Raw genomic sequence first — 22,396 nt, 5'->3', positions numbered from 1 at the left:
GGGGGCTGTGGTATAATGAATCTTAGCTGAGCACAGTGGTTCGTGCCTGTGATCCCAGTGAGCCGGAAGGCCGAGATGGGAGGATCACTTGAGGCCAGGAGTTTGAGACCAGTTTGGGCAATATAGTGAGATGCAGTCTCTACAAAATAGATGAAAAAGCCAGGTACAGTGGTGTGCACCTGTAGTCTCAGCTACTCAGGGGGTTGAGGTGGGAGGATCGCTTGAGCCCAGGAGTTCAAGGCTGTAGTGAGCTGTGATCATGCCACTGCACGCTAACCTGGGCAACAGCATGAGACCCCATCTCTATAACAAAAAAACATCTTCATTAGGTCTTTGTCCCTGGTTCCTGGCAGAGCTCCTAAAATCCTTGGAAGAGCATCTTTTGTTACTCATTATGAGCTCTCTCTTTTTTTTTTTTTTTTTTGAGATGGAGTCTCACTCTGTCACCCAGGCTGCAGTGCAGTGGCACAATCTTGGCTCACTGCAGCCTCCACCTCCCGGATTCAAGCGATTCTCCTGCCTCAGCCTCCTGAGTAGCTGGGATTACAGGCACCTACCACCCCTCCTGGCTAATTTTTGTATTTTTATTAGAGATGAGGTCTCACCATGTTGGCCAGGTTGGTCTTGAACTCCTGACCTCAGGTGATCCAGCCGCCTCAGCCTCCCAAAGTGCTGGGATTACAGGCATAATCGCCCAGCAATTATGAGCTCTCTTGACCGTACCTGAGTTTGTACTGTAATGAGGTGACTCAAGGAGGGGCCTAGATAGCTCCAGGATGGGGGCTGTCCCAGAGGAACCAGCCATGTGATTAAAAGTTGGAGCTATCAGTCCCTCACAACCTTTGGGGAGGGGAGAGAGACTGGAGTGTGAGTGGATCACCAATGGCCAGTGATTTATCCAGTCACGCCTACATAACAAAACTTGGGTCAAAATTGTGAAACAGCAAGGCTAAGAGCCTGTTTTCATGCTGGTTGGGAAGGTGGGGAGAAAAACGACTTTCCTTTTTTCAGTGCCTGCTCATTCAATGGGCTAGGTGCCCACAGCAAACTTAGAGCAAAAGATAATTTTCAGGCCGGGTGCGGTGGCTCACATCTGCAATCCCAGCACTTTAGGAGGCCAAGGCGGGTGGATCGCTTGAGGTCAGGAGTTCGAGACCAACCTGGCCAACATGGTGAAACCCCATCTCTACTAAAAATACAAAAATCAGCCAGGCATAGTGGTGCATGCCTGTTATCACAGCTACTCGGGAGGCTGAGACACAAGAATCACTTGAACCCAGGAGGCGGAGGTTGCACTGAGATCACGCCACTGCATTCCAGCCCGGGTGACAAAGCGAGACTCTGTCTCAAAAAAAAAAAAAAAAGATACTTTTCAGAAGAGGGTAAAATCATGACTGTCATACAGATGTAAAAAATGAACGCATTAAAGATTTTATTTAGCTCATGAGAGAATCAGGCAGATGTTAGCGACTGAAAAGGGAATCGGAAGGACAGGGCATTTGTAGATCAGGGTATTGAAATGGAAGTGCAGATGGAGGCAAATTTGGGGAGTTTTGGCAGGAGAAGGGGAGGAAGGGAGAGAAGGCAGTTGCACTTCCGCCAGACAAGGCAGAATCGCCGTGTTTATGGGCGAGAATGATTTTTTTTTTTTTTTTTTTTTTTTTTTTTTGAGATGGAGTCTCAAAAAAACAAACTCAGGTATGGCTGGAGAGCAGTGGCACAATCGGCTCACTGCGAGCTCCGCCTCCTGGGTTCACGCCATTCTGCTGTCTCAGCCTCCCCAGGAGCTGGGACTACAGGTGCCTGCCACCACGCCCATCTAATTTTTTTTGTATTTTTAGTAGAGACGGTTTCAACATGTTAGCCAGGATGGTCTGGATCTCCTGACCTCGTGATCCGCCCGCCTCGGCCTCCCAAAGTGCTGGGATTACAGGCATGAGCCACCGCGCCCAGCCATGATTTTCACTGCTATAAGTTATCCACAGCTTTCAGAGTTGTAAAACAACTCCCGAAGAGTCAGAGTCGGAGAACCTGGAGGAGCGTTCTCTGGTCTCCATGATGCAAGCGTGTTCCGTTGAGGCCCACATTTGTCACTACAATTACAAGGAAGCTCCTGCAGGGACTGGTAGCAAATGCTGGAAAAATGGATTTGTGGCATGAGATCTAAATAATAGTTCAAGACAACCGATGAGGAAGAGGAGAGGGGGTCCCATGGCAAAGACAGGCCCGAGAGAGACAGACACATCCTGGTGCCACTCAGAGCAGCCCCTCGAAAGGCAGGAAAGGGTCCGCTGCGGTGGTCCAGGGTGGTGGCACGCGTCACGGTGGCTATTCCTGCTCACGTTCCTTTGTGTGTTTGACATTCCCTGCGTGTTCTGAGTCATATTCAGGTTCTTGGCTGGAGCCAAGAGACCTGGGCTGCAGACGCAGCCCTCTGCCAACTTGATTTGTCCCTCTCTGGGCCTCTGTGTTCCTTCTTTACAGTGTCAGTTGATGACACAAGATGCTCGCTGGGGTGGTCCTGGCGCCACTCTCTGGTATTCTGGCAGTTCACGGGAAAGAGAAACCTGAGTGTGCAGAAAAGGCCTGCGTCAGTCAGGGTCTCCAGGCCAACAGAAAAAATAGCAGTTGTGTGTGTGTGTGTGCATGTGTGTGTGTGTGTGTGTGTGTTTTCACACACACCTGACACACACACCCCTGCGAGAGGGAGCTGAGAGTGCTGTCAACTGTAGGACTGCGGGAGGGGAGAGGGGCTCCCGGGGCTCACCCTGGCACACTCCCCTCCTGGCTGTTGCTACACAAGGCCTGGATTATGTGGTGCTTACACTGAGTGAGCAAACTTCAAAACAAATCATCCCGTCGGTGTTTTTTGAGATAGGGGAAGGGGTAGAAGGCTTTGTCCTTGTTTGGATGACGCAGAGGCTGGAGGAACAAACAAAGCCTTCTTGGCTTCAGAGGCGCTGGGCTCTGGGCAGGCTCCTCAGCTCTGTGACCTGTGAGTGGCCCTGGGGCCGCAGCTGGCCCGGGGCTTGCAGTGGGGGTTGCATGTGGCAGGGAGGCCTATTCCCTGAGGACAGGGAAGAAGAGGCCCAGGGCCCTTTTGGCTGTTCCGTCTGGTGTCACTGTCTCCTGCAAGGCTTCGAGGCAAGAATGTTGTAGCTGTGTCCCTGTGCCCTGGGAGGGGTGGGTACCTCAGGAGGTGCCCCTGCATTGCCAGGGAGGGGGATGTGTCCAGGTGGGACCTGGTGCCCCCAGAAGTTTGCTTCCCAGCTGTTTGCTTGGCTTGTAACAGGTTTGTCACGGAGGCTGTGTCGCTAGTGAGGGCCGGGTTTCGCAGCCAGCCCACAAGGGGGGTGTAATTGGGACCCTGGGGACCCTGGGGAGGAGTGGGATGGAGCTGGAGGGGCCTGGAGCCTGGGCTGCAGTGAGGGCCAAGTGGTGGGAGTGGGGACAGGTCGGGTCTGTCCCCGGCTGGAAGCTGCCCTCCTCCCATCATCAAGCATTGGGACCCCCTCCTGCCTGTTGTGAGGTTTGAGTGGCATGACAGGGTGGTAGGTAGTCCCCCCGGGCCAAGGACAGGAGCAGCCCTTGTCGCCTCTGCATCTGGAAGCCAGGGCTTGTTGGGCGGCCGAGGGACACATGACCAGCATGCGCCAAGTTCTCAGCTCACCAGGCAGCCCTTCTTCCTGACCAGCTGCCTGCGGTTTGGCGGGAGCTGTGGGTGTAGATGATTGAGTTCTTCTCACTTTCCCAGAAGGCAAGGGGCAGCTCCCCAAAGGGTATGAACACAGGGTCCCAGCCTGGGTCTTGCTCCTATGCCCCTCTCCAGTCCCTAGCAATCTGCTCCCCGGTGCAGGGAGGACTGGGAAGAGGCACTGGGGCTCCGCCTGGAGAAGGCAGGCCCAGGGGCCTCGGCTGGAACACGCTGGGCCTCCCCTGCCTGGCACCTGGGGTCCTGCACCCTGCCAGGGAGGCCAACCTGATCCTGGGTCTGCACGCGGGGCCCTGCCAGCTGGCTCCACCACCTCCACTCATCTGCCTCCTGCCCTCAGAAGCCGTGGCGTGGTCTCTGGGATCAGGTGATTGTGGAAAAACACAAGCAGACCAAAGCCCAGGGGAGGCTGTGGGGCAGAGCTGGCAGCAGGTCATGTACCTGGTGTGAGAGGTTGTGCGTCCTTGGAGGGCGCTCTGGAATCAGTTGTCTATACTGGAGTAGGAAGGAGGAAGGAGTGCCCGTGAGGAACTTGCTGGAGTCTGACGGCCCAGAACTGCAGGTGCGGAGGAGTCAGAACTTGTGTGGGCACATGTGTGTCTATGCACACATGTGTGCATGTCTGTGCACACGTGTGTCTTTGTGCATGTGTCTGGGTACGTGTGTCTGCATGTCTGCGTGTGTCTGCATGTCTGCGTGTGTCTGCAGGCGTGTGTGTCTGCATGCGGGCATGCGTGTCTGTGCATGTATGCGCATGTGTGTTTCTGTGTGTGAGATATGTGGAAAGTACGCACATGATTCCAAGACCCCGCCTGCCTGTCTTCCTGGGGACCCTCCCGGGGGGTCTCTCTGGGGGTCTTTGCCGCCCTTTCCTCCTTCCTCTCCCCGGTCCTGGGCTCTGGCAATGCTCTGGAATCCCGCAGGTGGTTGGCACCAAGTCGGGGAGTAGTGGGGCAGGGTTCGGGTTCTTGCTCCATCTCACAGCTCAGAGAGAGCAAAACTCCTGGCCAAGGCCACACAGCAGTCTGGCAGCAGACGACAGGGGCTTCGGGGAGGCTCTTGGGGTGAGGGTGGGGCTGCCGCAGGAGGTGGAGTGAGGAGGCTGGTTGAAACTGGATATCAAGTCTGGGAAAACGGCCACTGCTTGGCTCCAAAACCAAAAAGTCTGGGCTTACCTGTGTCAAGGTAAAAGCAAATGCAGAGCTGGGAGTTACAGGAGCCATCCTCAGGCTGGTTTGCTGTGTGACCTTGAACAAGTGTCTGCCCTTGAACAAATGTCTGTACTTCACCGGCCTCTGTTTGATTCTCTGATAAGTGGAGAAGTTGGACATACCAAGTTAATGGAGCTGTGCAAGGGTTTCCTTCCTTCTCTGCTTCCTCCCTCCCTCGCTCCTTCCCGCTTTCCCCGGACTACAGAAACATTCCAGAAATATTGCTGAGAACACACATACACTCCTTACTTTGATTCAGAAGTTGGTATTGTTCATTACGGATGCTCTTTCTCCCCCTCTCTCTGTCTCTCTCTTAGCTGAACTATTGGAGAGTAAGCTGCAGACCCCTGGCAGTCCCTGCTGAACGTGTTAGCTGCCCCTCCTGAACAGAAAGACATTCTCCCGTATAGCCTGATACCATTATCACACTAAGAAAATGACCAGCAAATCCTTAATGTCATCAACTATGCAGGCCACATTCAAATCCCGCAGTTGTCCCCGGAATGGTTGCAGCGCTCTTTTATTTTATTTATTTATTTATTTATTTTGAGACGGAGTCTTGCTCTGTCGCCCAGGCTGGAGTGCAGTGGCGCAGTCTCGGCTCACTGCGAGCTCCGCCTCCTGGGTTCACGCCATTCTCCTGCCTCAGCCTCTCCGAGTAGCTGGAACTACAGGCGCCCGCCACCACGCCCGGCTAATTTTTTGTATTTTTAGTAGAGACGGGGTTTCACCGTGGTCTCGATCTCCTGACCTCGTGATCCGCCCGCCTCGGCCTCCCAAAGTGCTGGAATTACAAGCGTGAGCCACCGCGCCCAGCCAGCAGCGCTCTTTTATAAACCAGAACCCACCAAGGCTCCCACGCTGCCTTTAACTGTTGTGTCTCTTTAGCTTCTTTCCTTTGGAAAACAACCCCCTACCGCCTCTCTCCTTTTAAAAACTGACATCCCAGCCTGGCCAACATGGTGAAACCGCGTTTTTACTAAAAATAGAAAAATTAGTTGGGCGTGGAGGCGTGTGCCTATAATCCCAGCTACTGGGGAAGCTGAGGCAGGATAATCACTTGAACCCAGGAGATGGAGGTTGCAATGAGCCGAGACCGAGCCACTGCACTCCAGTCTGGGCGACAGAGTGAGACCCCATCTCAAAAAAAAAAAAAATTAAAAAATGACATGAACATTTAAAGCAACCAGGCCAATTGTCCTGTAGAATGTCTCTCCTAGACTTGTCGGATTTCCTCCCCGCATGATGTCTTTTTTTTTTTTTTTTTTTTTTTGTGAGACAGAGTCTTGCTCTGTCGCCCAGGCTGGAGTGCAGTGGCACGATCTCGGCTCACTGCAACCTCCACCTCCCGAGTTCAGACAATTCTGCCGGAGCCTCCTGAGTAACTGGTATTACGTGTGCCCGTCACCACGCCCGGCTAATTTTTGTATTTTTAGTAGAGACAGGGTTTCACCATGTTGGTCAGGCTGGTCTTGAACTCCTGACCTCGTGATCCAACTGCCTCAGCCTCCCAGTGCCAGGATTACAGGCGTGAGCCACCGCATGCGGCCTCATTTCTTTTTCTGTTGTTTTTGAGACAGCCTCTCACTCTTTCACCCAAGCTGGAGGGCAGTGGCACAATCAGCCTCAGCTGCAGCCTCAACCTCCTGGGCTCAAGCGATCCTCCCACCTCAGCCTCCTGAGTAGCTGAGACTACAGGTGCACACCACCACACCTGGCTAATTTTTTTTTTTTTTTTTTTTTTTTAAATCTTGCAGAGACAGAGGTCTTGCTTCATTACCCAGGCTGGTCTCTAACTCCTGGGGTCAAGCACTTCTCCCCCCTCAGCTTCCCAAAGCACTGGGATTACGGGCATGAGCCACCATACGTGGCCTTGATGTCTTTTTTTTTTTTTTTGAGACGGAGTCTCACTCTGTTGCCCAGGCTGGAGTGCAGGGGCACAATCTCAGCTCACTGCAAGCTCCGCCCCCCAGGGTTCACGCCATTCTCCTGCCTCAGCCTCCCGCGTAGCTGGGACTACAGGCGCCCGCCACCTCGCCCGGCTAATTTTTTGTATTTTTAGTAGAGACAGGGTTTCACCGTGTTAGCCAGGATGGTCTCGATCTCCTGACCTCGTGATCCGCCCGCCTCGGCCTCCCAAAGTGCTGGGATTACAGGCATGAGCCACCGCTCCCGGCGCCTTGATGTCTTTTGTTCTTGGACTTAGGGGTATTTCCTGTAAACTGAACATTAGCACCGAAGGCTTAATTAGATTCAGATGGAACCTTTTGGGCAAGAGTTCTTCACAGCTCTGTGTCCTTCCTGTTGCAGGAAGGTATGACATCAGGTCGCCCTACTGTCATGATGCCAGATGAGCTTCTTGGCTAAGGTGGTGGCTGCCGCCAGAGTCCCTGTCGTGGAGGTGTGTTTTTCTTTTTCTTTTTCTTTTTTTTTTTCAAGACAGAGTCTCTGTTGCCCAGGCTGGAGTGCAATGGTGCGATCTCGGCTCACTGCAACCTGCTTCTCCTGGGTCCAAGTGATTTTCCTGCCTCAGCCTCCCGAGTAGCTGGGATTACACGTGTGCACCACCATGCCTGGCTAATTTTTGTATTTTTAGTAGAGATGGGGTTTCACCATGTTGGCCAGGCTGGTCTTGAACTCCTGACCTCAGGTGATCCACCCGCCTCGGCATCCCAAAGTGCTGGGATTACAGGCATGAGCCACCGTGCCCAGCCTAAGCCACTGCTTTTGGCTGTGTTTTTCCCTTTGAGCAGCCCTGGGCTTTGGTGAGCATCCTGTTCTCCATCATCTTTCATCTGAGGCTCCATCATCCACCCACAATCTTGGCCTGAAACACTTCTTGAAAATCAGCCGAATATATATGTGGTCTATTCGAGACTTTCTGTTCCATTCCACTGACCTGTATGTCTCTCTATGCCAACTCCACACTGTCCTGATTAGTATAGCTTTATAACAGGTCTTGAGATCAGAAATTCTTCCAACTTTCTTCTTTTATGAAATTGTTTTTGCCATTCTGGGCCCTTTTTAGTTTCAAATAAATTTTGGAATCAGTTTATTAATTTCTGTGAAAAGCCTGCTGGGATTTTGATTGGGATTGTGTTTGAATCTAGAGATTGATTTGAGAAGAATTGATATCGTAACAATATTGTCTCTTTTAATCCAGGAGTGTGATATATTTCCCTGTATACTTAGGTCCCTTTACTTTTTTTCAACAATGTTTTGTAGTTTTCTGTGTAAAGGTTAGGCACTTCTTATGTTCTGTCTCTCGGTATTTTGTAATTATTGGTGCTATTGTAATTGTCTGATGGATTCTTCCTGCCAGCTACACAGAAAAACCAATTCACTGAGACCGCAGGATTGCAGTAAAGAAACAGTTTCATTGATTCAAGGTCAGCCCACACAGGAGAACTGGAGTTATGACTCAAATCCGTCTCCTTGAAAATTCAGAGGCTAGGGTTTTTTAAGGATATTTTGGCAGGCAGAGGGCTAGGGAATGGGTGCTGTTGATTGGTTCAGGATGCAGTCACAGGACTGTAGAAAATGATTGGCGTGGTGGCTCACGCCTGTAATCCCAACACTTTGGGAGGCTGAGGTTGGTGGATCATGAGGTCAGGAGTTCGAGACCATCCTGGCCAACATGGTGAAACCCCATCTTTACTAAAAACACAAAAATTAGCCAGGTGTGGTGGCGTGTACCTGTAATCCCAGCTACTCTGGAGGCTGAGGCAGGAGAATTGCTTGAACCTGGGAGGCGGAGGTTACAGTGAGCCAAGATCATGCCACTGCACTCCAGCCTGGGCAACAGAGTGAGATTCCATCTCAAAAAAAAAAAAAAAAAAAGAAAAAAAAATTCTCCTTGTCTGCTGCGTCCACTTCTGAGTGGGGGCTACAGGACCAGAGTCAGGAGTCTTGGGTGCAGGTGGAGTCACCTGCCAGGAATGCAAAAGTCTGAAAAGGCCAATCTTAGATTCTTATTTTTTTTCTTTTTGAGACAGTGTCTCACTCTATCACCCAGGCTGGAGTGCAGTGATGCCATCTCGGCTCATTGCAACTTCTACCATCTGGGTTCAAGCAATCTTCCTGCCTCAGCCTCCCGAGTAGCTGGGATTACAGGTGCCTGCCACCACGCCTGGCTAATTTTTCTATTTTTAGTAGAGACGGGGCTTTACCATGATGCCCAGGCTGGTCTCAAATTTCTGACCTCACGTGATCTACCCGCTTTGGCCTCCCAAAGTGCTGGGATTACAGGCATGAGCCACTATGCCCAGCCTAATCTTGGGTTCTATGGTAGTGATGTTATCTATGGGAGTAACTGGGGAACACATAAATCTTGTGACCTTCAGGACAATGGCTGGTGACTACACCTAGGTCTTTGCAGAATTCAGACCCCTCTCATTAATCCTCACCTTGTAGCCTTTTATTAGTTTTATAAAGATGGTTTAGTTTTGGGAAGGGCTATTATCATTTAAACTATAAACTAAACTTCTCCCAAAGTTAGCTTGGCCCATGCCCAGGAATGGTCAAAGGCAGTTTGGAAGTTAAGGGAAAGATGGAGTTGGTCAGATCAAATCTCTTTCACTGTCATAATTTTTTCACTGTTATAATTTCGGCAAAGGTGGTTTCACTGTTGATGGATTTTTAAGTTTTAATTTTCAGTTTGTTCTTTGCTGGCATATAGAAATAGAATTGATTTTTGTATATTAAGTTTTTTCCAAAAGTTTGCTTATTTTGTTTATTGGTTCTAGTAGTTCCTTTGTAGATTCCTTAGGATTTTTATTTAGATGATCATGTAGTTTGCAAGTAAATTTTTTTTTTTTTTTTTTTGAGACGGATTCTTGCTCTGTCACCCAGGCTGGAGTGTAGTGGCGCAATCTCGGCTCACTACACTCTGCCTTCTGGGTTCAAGCGATTCTCCTGCCTCAGCCTCCTGAGTAGCTGGGATTACAGGCACCCGCCACCACGCCTGGCTAATTTTTGTATTTTTAGTAGAGATGGGGTTTCACCATGTTGGCCAGGCTGGGCTCGAACTCCTGACCTTAGGTGATCCACCTGCCTTGGCCTCCCAAAACGCTGGGATTACAGGTGTGAGCCACCCCGCCTGGCTTTTTTTTTTTTTTTGAGACAAAGTCTCACTCTTGTCCCCCAAGCTGCAGTGCAATCACACAATCTTGGCTCACTGCAAGCTCCACCTTCCGGGTTCAAGCGATTCTCCTGCCTCAAACTCCCGAGTAGCTGGGATTACAGGCACCCGCCACCACACCTGGCTAATTTTTGTATTTTTAGTAGAGATGGGGTTTCACCATGTTGGCCAGGCTGGCCTCGAACTCCTGACCTCAGGTGATTTGCCTGCCTCGGCCTCCCAAAGTTCTTGGATTATAGGCATGAGCCACTGCGCCCGGCTGGTGTCTGACTTTTTGTTCAACATATTGCGAGACCACTCACGTTGGTATGCGTGGCTATAGTGGCCTGTCCACCTGGCACGTAACATCCCCCTGTAGGACGTCTGCCATTTACATCTCCTTTTCCTGCTGTGGAGATTTACATGGGAGGTTTCCAGTTTGGGGATTTATTTTATTTTATTTTTTTTGAGATGGAGTCTTACTCTGTCACCCAGGCTGGAGTGCAGTGGGGTGATCTCGGCTCACTGCAGCCTCTGCCTACCGGGTTCAAGCAGTTCTCCTGCCTCAGTCTCCCGAGTAGCTGGGATTACAGGTGTGAGCCATGGGCCACCACGCCTGGCTAATTTTTGTATTTTTTTTTTTTTTTTTGAGATGGAGTCTTGCTCTGTCACCCAGGCTGGAGTGCAGTGGCGCAATCTCGGCTCACTGCAAGCTCCACCTCCCGGGTTCACGCCATTCTCCTACCTCAGCTTCCCGAGTAGCTGGGACTACAGGCGCCCACCACCACGCCCGGCTAATTTTTTTGTATTTTTTGTAGAGACGGGGTTTCACCCCATTAGCCAGGATGGTCTCGATTTTCTGAAATCGTGATCCGCCCGCCTTGGCCTCCCAAAGTGCTAGGATTACAGGCGTGAGCCACCGTGCCCGGCCTAATTTTTGTATTTTTAGTAGAGATGGGGTTTCACCGTGTTGGCCAGGCTCGTCTCGAACTCCTGACCTCAGGTGATCTGCCTGCCTTGGCCTCCAAAGTGCTGGGATTACAGGCATGAGCCACCACGCTCGGCCTTTTTCTTCGTTTTAGACAAAACAACAGGCGGGTCCCTTGAAGGGCATTTCGTCACACCTGGCTAATGCGGTGAAACCCCGTCTCTACAAACTCCTGCGGGCTTGTGTGAAACACGCCTCTGTGTTCTGTGTGCTCTTCCCTCAGGGTGTCAGAGGGAGGGACCCCCAGGCTGGGACCCCGAGAGGTGGCAGCGGGTGTCCCATCTGCCAGGTGAGCGTGTCCAGGGAGGACTTTGAGGAGCTGGCCAGCATGGCTAATGTATGTTCTCCCTCCAGCCTGGTCCTGGGAGAAGATCACTGGTATACATTTAGTTTTTGAGTAGATAATACATTCATGTGGCTCAAAAAAAATCTAACTCTATAGAAATGCACTCAGTGGGCTGGCACAGTGGTGCACAACTGTGGTCTCGGCAACTCAGGAGGCTGAAGCAAGAGGATCACTTGAGCGCAGGAGGCTGAGGCTGCAGTGAGCTGTGATCGTGCCACTGCACTCCAGCCTGGGCTACAGAGCAAGATCCTATCTCTTAAAAAATAGAAAACAGGCCGGGCACGGTGGCTCACGCCTGTAATCCCTGCACCTTGGGAGGCCGAGGCGGGTGAACCATCTGAGGTCATGAGTTTAAGACCAACCTGGTCAGCATGGTGAAAACCCGTATCTATTAAAAACACAAAAAATTAGCCAGACATGTTGGCGGGCGCCTATAGTCCTAGCTACTCAGGAGGCTGAGGCAGGAGAATCGATTGAACCAGGGAGGCAGAGGTTGCAGTGAGCCCAGATCGCACCACTGCACTCCAGCCTGGGCAATGGAGCAAGACTCCATCTCAAAATAATAAAATAGGTATTCAGTGAAAAGTCTTTCTTCCACCCCATCCTCAGGCCCTGCCCTCACCCCTACCACTGGCCAATGCCATTAGTCCATGTTTTATCTTTGTAGACTTCCGTCGTGCAGATTTAAATAAAGCCCCGGGGATGAGGGTCATCCTCCCGGGTTGTGAGGCTTTAGCGAGGTAACACCCTCATTCAAGGTAGAGCTACCCTATAAGGTGCTAGGTTCTGTGTCCCATTTTACAGAAAAATAAACTGAGGCTCAGAGGCACTGAAGAGCATGTCTGAGGAAAGCAGGCGACAAAGTCCAAGCTGAGAGGAGCGCCTCGCTTCCAGGTATCCACTGGTTCCACGGACTCCCGTGCACGTGTGTCCAAGTGAGGGGCAGTGGCTGTCACTATTATGTGTGCTGCCGGCGGCTGCCGGGCAAATTTCCCTTCTGGGTTTGAAATAACCAGAGGTGATCTTAAGAACCTACTGATGACCCGCCACTCTGGAAGAAATCATTTTCCATTCTGCATCTAGCATCAGCATTTCACACCCAGATGCAGGAAGCCTTGGCGGAGTTTTACTTAACGCTGCTTGGTTTGCTTCCAAGAAGTCATGATTTTGCTGTCTGGTTTACTCTCCTTACTGCTTCAGGCGTGCAGCGATAGGAACCCACTTCTCGCTTGGGTTGCTGTGGCGGCGTGACGGTGATGCAGATTCAGGAGATTGCAGTATGAGGTTCCAAGTGTGGGCTGCGTTCAGATGGGTCCCTCAACCTGCCTCATCCTGTTTCCTTACCATAGTGCTTCCCATGTACTGTAGCATTTTTTTCTTTTTAAAATAATTTATATTTTATTTTTTAAATTTTTATATATTTATTTTTGAGATGGAGTTTCACTCTTGTTGCCCAAGCTGGAGTGCAAGGGCGTGATCTCAGCTCACTGCAGCCTCCGTCTCCCAGGTTCAAACGATTCTTCTGCCTCAGCCTCCCGAGTAGCTGGGATTACAGGCACGCACCACCACGCCCAGCTAATTTTTTGTATTTTTAGTAGAAACAGGGATTCACCATGTTAGCCAGGCTGGTCTCAAACTCCTGACCTCAGGTGATCCACACACTTCAGCTGCCCAAAGTGCTGGGATTGCAGGCGTGAGCCACTGCGCCTGGTGTATTTTATTTATTTTTATTTTATTTTTAGAGACAGACTCTTGCTGTGTTGCCCAGGCTGGAGTGCAGTGATGTGAAATTGGCTCATTGCAGCCCTGACCTCCTGGGCTCAGTCATCCTCCCACCTCAGCCTCCTGAGTAGATGGGATTACAGGCATGCACCACCATGTCTAGCCCTTCTTTTTTGAATTGGAGTGAAATTCATGTAACATTAAATTAACCACTTTAGGGCCGGGTGTGGTGGCTCACGCCTATAATCCCAGCACTTTGGGAGGCTGAGGCAGGCAGATCACTTGAGGTCAGGAGTTTGAGACCAGCCTGGCCAATGTGGTGAAACCCCGCCTCTACTAAAAATACAAAAAATTTAGCTTGGCATGGTGGCATGTGCCTGTAGTCCCAGCTACTCAGGAGGCTGAGGCAGGAGAATCGCTTGAACCTGAGAGGAGGAGATTGCAGTGAGCCAAGATTGCGCCACTGCACTCCAGCCTGGGTGACAAAGTGAGACTCCATCTCAAAAAATAAAAAATAAATGAAAATAATAAATTAATCACTTTAAAGCACACAATTCAGGGCTGTCGAGTCCACTCACAGTGCTGTGTACCCACCGCTGCTAGTTAGTTCCAGAACGTTTTCATCGCCCCAGTGGAAAACTCCCATTAAACAGCCACTCCCCTGCCCTCCCTCCCCCCATTCCTGGCATCCACCCATCTGCTTTCTGTCTCTGTGGATTTGCCTATTCGGGACGCTTCATGTAAATGGGATCATACTGTGTGTGCTTTTTTGTGCCTGGCTGCTTTCACTGAACAGAGCTGTTTCAAGTTCCTCCATGTTGGGTCATAGGCCAGAACTTCATCCTTTTACGGCTGAGTAATATTCCACGGTATGGCTAGACCGCACATGGCTTATCCATCCATCCACTGGTGGACATCCGGGCAGTTGCCACCCTTTGGCTGTCGTGAGCAGTGCTGCTCTGAGCACGCGTGTGCGTGTATTTGCTCAGTCCCCGTCTCCAGTTTTCCTGGGCTTCTCCCTGGGAGTAGAACTGCTGGGTCCTGGGTTTGGCTTTCTGGGAAGCCGCCACGCTGTTTTCCACCACATGCTTTAGCACTGAAACATCAGGCGGCCTCCACTTGTGCAGTGATGGGAGTGTCCACGTGGCTAACGTGTAGGGCCACGGGGGTTTCCAGGCTGGTGCCCGCAGTGGGCCTGTGCCAGCCCAGCTCCAGTCCGATACACATGCTCCCCTCCCTCCGTCTGGGCCAGGCTGCCCCACTCCATCTTTCTGTTCAATCCTCTCAGGCCCCAGGAGGTTTCACCACGTTGGCAGGGCTGGTCTCGAACTCCTGACCTTGCATGAAGCCCAAGTCCTCCGCAGATTCAAGGTTCCACGGTCTGGCCTGGCTCTCCCACAGCCACGCTGACCTTGGAGGCCCTCCCCTGCCTGCAGGCCTTTGCCACTCTCTGAGTGCCCCCTCCCCACCCCCGCAGCGGTCCATCCCCAAGCTGTCCACACAGAGGCAGGCGGGCCATCCATTTCACTGCCACTCAGGGCCAGCACCAGCCAGGACCCACACCTGGGGCTTGTCATTGAAGAGCTCGGCCCCCACGGGCCTCCTGCTCCCCCTTCCCTGCAGCCAGAGGGATCCCGGAAGCCCCGTCAGGCAGGGCAGACCACCCTCGACTCAGGACATCCAGCGGCTCTGTCACCCACCTCATCCAGGCCCACCTCCTGCACCCACCTCCCCTAGGTCTCTCTCCTTTCCCTGTTCATGCCTCTGCTCCACCCTTCCCCACTAGAACCGGCATCCCTGAGGCCAGAGCTGTGCAAGCTTCCAGTGGCTGCCGCAGAAGTCCCCGCCCCGTCAGCAGTACAAATGGCACAGAGACTTTAGCTTCCTGACCCGTCCGAAAGGCGTCTCCTGGGCTGAGGTCAAGGCGTTGGCGGCCGGGTGTACCTCCGGAGCCTCCAGGGAGGCTTTGTTTCCTGCCCTTTGCCGCCCACATTCCTGGGCTTGGGCCCATCCTGCCTCCAGCCGCAGAGCCTCTCCCCATCATTCTCTGTGCCTCCACCCATGGTCATGGCTGCTTCCTTGACTCAGCCCTTCCTGCCTCATTCTTGTAAGGACCCCCTGTGATTATACTCAACCTCTGCACCCGCGGGTTCTACATCCAAGGATGCGACCAGCTGCAAATCAAAAATACTTTATAACATAATACATTTAAAAAATACAATAAAAACAATGCAAAAATCTTAATACCACAATAAAACCATGCAAATTAAAAAAAAAAAAAAAGTACACTGCCAACCACGGTGGCTCACACCTGAAATCCCAGCACTTTGGGAGGTCAAGGAGGGCAGATCACTTGAGGCCAGGAGTTCGAGACCAGTCTGGCCAACATGGTGAAACCCTGTCTCTACTAAAAAGACAAAAATTAGCTGAGCGTGGTGGTGCATGCCTGTAATTCCAGCTACTCAGGAGACTGAGGCAGGAGAATTGCTTGAATCCAGGAGGCGGAGGTTGCAGTGAGCAGAGATCATGCCACTGCACTCCAGCCTGGGCAAGAGAGTGAGACTTGGTCTCAAACAAAACAAAACAACAACAAACAGTATAAAAATTCCTTACATAGCATTTACATTGTATTTGGTATTATAAGTAATCTAGAGGTGATTTGAACGCTACGGGAGAGTGTGTGTAGGTTCCTTGCAAACACTACGCCATTTTCTATCAGGGATTTGAGCTTCCAAAGATTTTGGTATCCCTGGGGGGTCCTGGAACCAATCCCTCCAGGATACTGAGAGACAACTGTACTTTGGGCCCAGCTGGATAATCCACGAGAATCCACTCATCTCAAGATCCTTAACTTAATCCTCTCTGCAGAATCCCTTTTGCCACAGACGGTCACATGCACAGGGTCCAGGGAGCAGGATGTGGACATCACTGGGAGGCCTCTGTTCTGCCCGACGCAGGGGCTTTGCCTGTGTGGCTGCCAGGTCCTCACTGCCTGAAAGCGTTCTTGGCACATAGTAGGTACTCAATGCATATTTTGTTGACTGACTGGAAGGAGGGGTGTCCTGTGGCACCCCCTACTCACCCCACCCTGGGACCCTCACACCTGTTGATGAACAAGGGCCTTGGCCCTGTCCCCCTCCCCATTCCTGCACAGAGCAGTGCTGAGTAAATACCAGGTAAACACCCCAAGGACTGGGGTGGACCAGGACTGAGTGGGCACGGAGGCACGGGAGGCAGCTTCTAGCCCATGTGAGGCAGCCCTCAGGCCCTGCCTCACGCTCCCTCCTCGATGGGGTGTTGGTCTGGATGAGTGAATCTCAAACCTGGCTTTGTATCAGAATCACCTCCAGAAATTGTTAGAAAAGCCAGTGCTTCCTCCCCAGGCACCCTCACCAGCCCCATCATGCCTTGGGCCTCCTAACTCCATGGGACCTGATTCTACCCATCTCCTTGGGCTGCCAGCAAAGTGCCACAACCTAGTGCCTTAAGACTGTCTCAGTTCTGGAGGCCACAAGTCCAAAGTCAAGGTGTCTACAGAGCTGCACTTTCCCAAAGGCTCCAGGGGACGGTCCTTTTTGCATCTTCTGGTGGTTCCTGGTGTCCCTTGGCTTGCGGCCGCATCACACTAGTCCTCACACACCCTCCCCTTGTATCTCCTGAGTCATTGGATTCAGGGCCCACCTTGATCCAGTTGCTCTCATCTTAACTAATTACATCTCCAAAGACCCAACTTCCAAATAAGGGCACATTCTGAGCTATCCAGGAGGAATATTGGGGGTGGGGAATACTCTTCAACCCCCTACACTTGGGGTCCTACATCTACTGTAACCTTGAAATTCAAAATTCCTGTTCTTATTTGCAGCTGAAAACATTTCTCTAAGAACCTTGATTGGTTTTGCATGAGAACCTCCCCTGCTAAGATTCAACTTAGGAAGGCAGCCTTTTCTTTCTTCCTCATGGCAGTGACCCCAGTGCCTGCCCTCAACCCCAGCCCACCCTGGTGCTTTCGGCAGCGCTGGCTTCCTGCTGGCTGCCAGTGTCAGGGTCTTTCATGGAGGCCTGGGTCAGAATTTGGAGCTGGAGGTCCAAAGTTAAGTCCACACCTTGCTGCCAATTAGCAAATCACTCTCCCTCTCTGAGCCTTAGTTGCCAACGCTGTCAGTGTGGACAGCATCTGACCCTTAGGTCTTATTTTTCTCCCTCCGTGGTGCTGGACACTGGATGGGCACTTAGTGGGTGCACGGCTGAGAGAGAATGCTTAGTGGGTGCTCGGCTGAGGTAGGGCGCATAGTGGGTGCACAGCTGAGGTAGGGTGCATAGTCGTGCACTGCTGAGAGAGGATGCATAGTGGGTGTGCAGCAGAGGTGGGTGACTGTCTTATGAAAGGCATCAGGAGGCTCCCTCATTTCCCTCCTTACTGGAGAATGCACTGACTTCCTTTAATCTTCTTTGCCGCAGAGCTGCAGAGAGACAAGGCGGCGGCTGCTGTGCTGGGTGCAGTGAGGAGGAGGCCCTCAGTGGTGCTCATGGCTGGCCAGGACCCCGCGCTGAGCACGAGTCACCCATTCTACGACGTGGCCAGACATGGCATTCTGCAGGTGGCAGGTAGGGCCCCAGCTGGGCAGTCTGCAGGACCATGGGGAGGCAGCCTTCCTCTCGGCAACTTTGGGACAAAGCGGGCTTGTCAGGGGCTGCCTCACTGCAGCTGGGCAAGATTGAAAACTAGTTAGAGCCAGGTGCAGTGGCTCATACCTGTAATCCTAGCACTTTGGGAGGCCAAAGTGGGCAGATTGCTTCAGCCCAGGAATTCCAGACCAGCCTGGGCAATGTGGTGAGACCCCCTCTCTACAAAAAAAAAATACAAAAATCAGGCGGGCATGGTGTTGCATGCCTGTATTCTCAGCTACTTGTGGGGCTGAGGTGGGAAGATTGCTTCAGCCTGGGAGGCAGAGGTTGCACAGTGAGCCAAGATCACACCACTGCACTCCAGCCTGGGTGACAGAGTGAGACCCTGTCTCGAAAAAAGAAAAAAAAAAAAAGAAGTAAAACTAATTGGAAAAGGAGGGCCTGCTAGTTGTTTTCAGAAATAAATTACACACTTGTCAAAGCATTGCCCAGGTGCTCCGAGAAGCCAACGGGTAGTGTCCTGCTAGTCTTTAAAGAGCAGAGGCTGAAATTTAATGAATTGTTTTATTAATCAAGGGCACTGTTATGTCTCCTCCAAAGCAACAAACATCTGCAAAAACGTAGACAACAAACAACTCCATGCCCAGCAGTTGGTTGAGGAAAACATCTTGTGTTGCTTTGTTTTGTTTTGTTTTGTTCTTTTTGAGACAGGGTTTCGCTCTGTCGCCCAGGCTGGAGTGCAGTGGTGTGATCCCAGCTCACTGCAACCTCTGCCTCCCAGGTTCAAGAGATTCTGCTCCTCAGCCTCCCAGGTAGCTGGGATTACAGGCGCTCACCCCTACGCTCAGCTAATTTTTGTGTTTTTAGTAGAGACGGGGTTTTGCCATTTTGGTCAGGCTGGTCTTGAACTCCTGACTTCAAGTGATCCGCCCGTCTCGGCCTCCCAGAATGCTGGGGTTACAGGAGTGAGCCACCGTGCCTGGCCTTGTGTTGCTTTAATTTAGGCCTGAGCATGCATTTCTCCCATGGGTAGTGACTCCAACCCTCACATTGGTGTCCCCTGTACTGAGCTCCATAATCGTTAGCTGTCATCTCTGAGGGGCCTGGAACCTTGTCAAGGTAATGATAAAAAGAGGCCAGTTCTCAAACAGTTGAAGGCCCCAGAAACATGATAGCCAACACTTTAGTGCACACTGTGTACAGGAGGGACAGTAAGAGGGCAGGACTTGACAGGCACTCAGTCATTTGAAGCCCCAAATGTCCTTTTAAGAAAACTTCTAGGGTTTAGGTAGAAGGGACACTGGACCGAGTGTGAGGAATGCAGATCCCCTGGCCAGGTGCCAACAAAAGGAAGGCAGGAAACATATTTTTTTATTTATATAGTGTTTAAAATTTTTATTATATTTTATTTATTTTTTATTATTGTTATTTTGAGATGGAGTTTCATTTTGTCACCCAGACTGGAGTGCGATGGCATGGTCTTGGCTTACTGTAAACTCCACCTCCCGGGTTCAAGCGATTCTCCTGTCTCAGCCTCCCAAGTAGCTGGGATTACAGGCGCCTGCCACCACACCCAGCTAATTTTTGTAGTTTTAGTAGAGACGGGGTTTTGCCATGTTGGTCAGGCTAGTCTCGAACTCCTGACGTCAGGTGATCCACCTGCCTTGGCCTCCCAAAGTGCTGGGATTATAGGCATGAGCCACCATCCCTGGACTTTATTTTTATTTTTTGAGACAGGGTCTCTGTTGCCCAGGCTGGAGTGCAGTGGTGCCATCTTGGCTCACTGCAGCCTCACCCTCCCAAGTGCAACTCCTCCCGAGGAGCTGGGATTACAGGCGTATACCACCATGCCTGGCTAATTTTTGTATATTTAGTAGAGACAGCATTTTGCCATGTTGGCCAGGCTGGTCTCGAAATCCTGACCTCAAGTGACCCACCTACCTCTGCCTCCCAAAATGCTGGAGTTTACAGGTGTGAGCCACCATGCTGGCCGGTTATTATTATTTTAAAATGAATAAATATTTTTGAATTTCCTGTTTTAGTTTTCTAATATGGTAAATATCTATGGATACAATCCACTTAAAAAAATAAAGCTCTTCAAAGTCCTTAATAATAACCTTAGGAATACTGATGGGTTCTGAGACCTGAAAGTTTGTGAACTAGTAGACTTGCCTATGATCTAAGTAAATAAATGTTTCTTGTGCACGTGAAAAGAATGTATGTTATGCGTTGTTGGGTAGAGTGCTCTATGTATTTCAGTTAGGTTAAGCTGATTAATGATTAAGTTGTGTTCACATCTTCTACATCCTTATTCATATTCTGTCTGCTCTCAGTTACTAATGGAAGAGTGTTCACAGCTCCCAAAATTGGACTTTGTAAATTTCTTCCTTTAGTTCTGTCCATCTTTGCTTCCTGTGTTTTGATGCTTTTTGTTTTGTTTGTTTGTTTTTTTTTTTGGAATGAAGTCTTGCTCTGTTGCCCAGGCTGGAGTACAGTGGTGCGATCTCAGCTCACTGCAACCTCCAACTCCCTGGTTCAAGTGATTCTCCTGTCTCAGCCTCCCAAGTAGCTGGGATTACAGGCACCCGCCACCATGCCCGGCTAATTTTTGTATCTTTAGTGGAAACAGGGTTTTGCCATGTTGGCCAGGCTCGTCTCAAACTCCTGATCTCAGGTGATCCGCCCGCCTTGGCCTCCCAAAAAGCTGGGATTACAGGTGTGAGCCACTGTGCCCGGCTGATGCTTTGTTGCTAGGAGCATATATACTTAGGATTGTTATGACTTCTTGATGTATTGAGCTTTTTTTGAGACAAGGTCTCATTTTGTTGCCCAGGCTGTGCAGTGGCACTGTCTCGGCTCACTACAGCCTTTACCTCCCTGGGCTCAGGCAGTCCTCCCACCTCAGCTTCCTGAGTAGCTGGGACTACAGGCACAGGCCACCACGCCTGGCTAATTTTCTTGTTTTTTTTTGTAGAGACAGGGTTTTGTCATGTTGCCCAGGCTGGTCTTGAACTCCTGGGCTGAAGCAATCGGCCTGTCTTGGCCTCCCAAAGTGCTGGGATTATAGGTGTATTTTTTACCATTATTAAGTGACCTTCTTTATGTCTGGTGATACTGCTTGTCTTAAAGTCTGATTTTTCTGATACTAATATAGCCACGACAGCTCTACCAGCTTTCTCATCACCGGTGTTGATAAGGTGTGCCTCTTCCATCCTTTTTCCTTTCAATCTGTCTCAGTCTGCACAGAAAGTGCATCTGTTATAAACAGCTTATCACTAAACGTTTTTTAAAAACTTTAGTTGCAAGATGGACATATAGCCGAAATCACGTTGTCAAAGCCTGGGAGGGTCAGCAGAGGAGTTTGCACTTGGTCATGGTGGCTCTGGGGCACATTAAACAGAGGACGGATGTAATCAGATGTATAATTTAGAAGTCTCTGGGGTTGGAGAATGATGACGGCAGCTACTGGAGTCAGGGAGGCCAGTAAGAGCAAGAATAGAGGTTTGAGTTAATGTCGTGGCAGTGGGATGCAGAGGAGGGCGTGGATTTGAGAGATGTTTTTAAAAACGTCCAGCTGGTGGCCTAGCTGAAACCAAAAACTGGGGGTGGGGGTTGTCACATGGGATGAGGTTTCCAGGGGTGTAAAGGAAGAGTTTAAATTAAGAGAAGAGGTGGTCAGGCCACCTACAGGCCATGGTTCATGCCTGTAATCCCAGTACTTTGGAAGCCCAAGGCGGGCAGATCACCTGAGGTCAGAAGTTCGAGACCAGCCTGGCCAACATGGTGAAACCCGTCTGTACTAAAAATACAAAAATTAGCTGGGCATGGTGGCACATACCTGTAATCCCAGCTACTTGGGAGGCTGAAACAGCAGAATCACTTGAACCCGGGAGACGGGGGTTGCAGTGAGCCAAGATCACACCATTGCACTCCAGCCTGGACAACAAGAGCAAAACTCTGTCTCAAAAAAAAAAAACAAAACAAAACAAAAAAACAACAACAACAAAGGGGGAGCCCTGGGAAAGTAACTTGGCCTTCTTTTTTTTTGGAGACAGAGTCTCGTTCTCTCTCCCAGGCTGGAATGCAGTGGCGTGATCTTGGCTCACTGCAACTTCTGTGTCCCGGGTTCAAGCCATTCTCCTGCCTCAGCCTCCCGAGTAGCTGGGACTACAGGCACGTGCCGCCATGCCCAGCTAATTTTTTGTATTTTAGTAGAGACGGGGTTTCACCGTGTTGCCCAGGCTGGTCTCAAACTCCTGAGCTCAGGTAATCCACCCTCATCGGCCTCCCAAAGTGCTAGGATTACAGGCGTGAGCCACCGCACCCAGAACTTGGCCTTCTTCTTCAATGTGCCTCCCTCCACTTGCTCTCCTGGTGGGTACCCTGGGGGCTGGGAACCTTCCAGATTATTCATCCTTCTCCCAGCGAAAAGAAAACTAGGCCGGGCATGGTGGCTCATGCTTGTAATCCCAGCACTTTGGGAGGCCGAGGCGGGCGGATCACGAGATCAGGAGATCGAGACCACGGTGAAACCCCGTCTCTACTAAAAATACAAAAAATTAGCTGGGCGTGGTGGCGAGTGCCTGTAGTCCCAGCTACTCGGAGAGGCTGAGGCAGGAGAATGGCGTGAACCTGGGAGGTGGAGCTTGCAGTGAGCCGAGATTGCACCACT

At 50.9% G+C, this 22,396-nt stretch overlaps 1 protein-coding gene across 2 annotated transcripts in view; it reads left to right on the top strand.

Annotated features, from left to right (window-relative positions):
- Window positions 1-22,396, top strand: part of ARHGAP8 (Rho GTPase activating protein 8) — a 108,798-nt gene that overhangs the window by 10,328 nt on the left and 76,074 nt on the right. For both annotated transcript variants that reach the window (XM_063622973.1, XM_063622972.1), the window contains exon 2: window positions 17,557-17,703. In XM_063622973.1, coding sequence (XP_063479043.1) covers window positions 17,625-17,703 — 79 coding nt within the window. In that variant the 5' untranslated portion in view covers window positions 17,557-17,624. The remainder of the gene's footprint in view (window positions 1-17,556; window positions 17,704-22,396) is intronic.

Source organism: Symphalangus syndactylus, chromosome 18 (genome assembly GCF_028878055.3).
Source record: "Symphalangus syndactylus isolate Jambi chromosome 18, NHGRI_mSymSyn1-v2.1_pri, whole genome shotgun sequence".
Classification (NCBI taxonomy): Eukaryota; Metazoa; Chordata; class Mammalia; order Primates; family Hylobatidae; genus Symphalangus; species Symphalangus syndactylus.
This window is presented reverse-complemented; position numbering and strand designations above follow the sequence as displayed.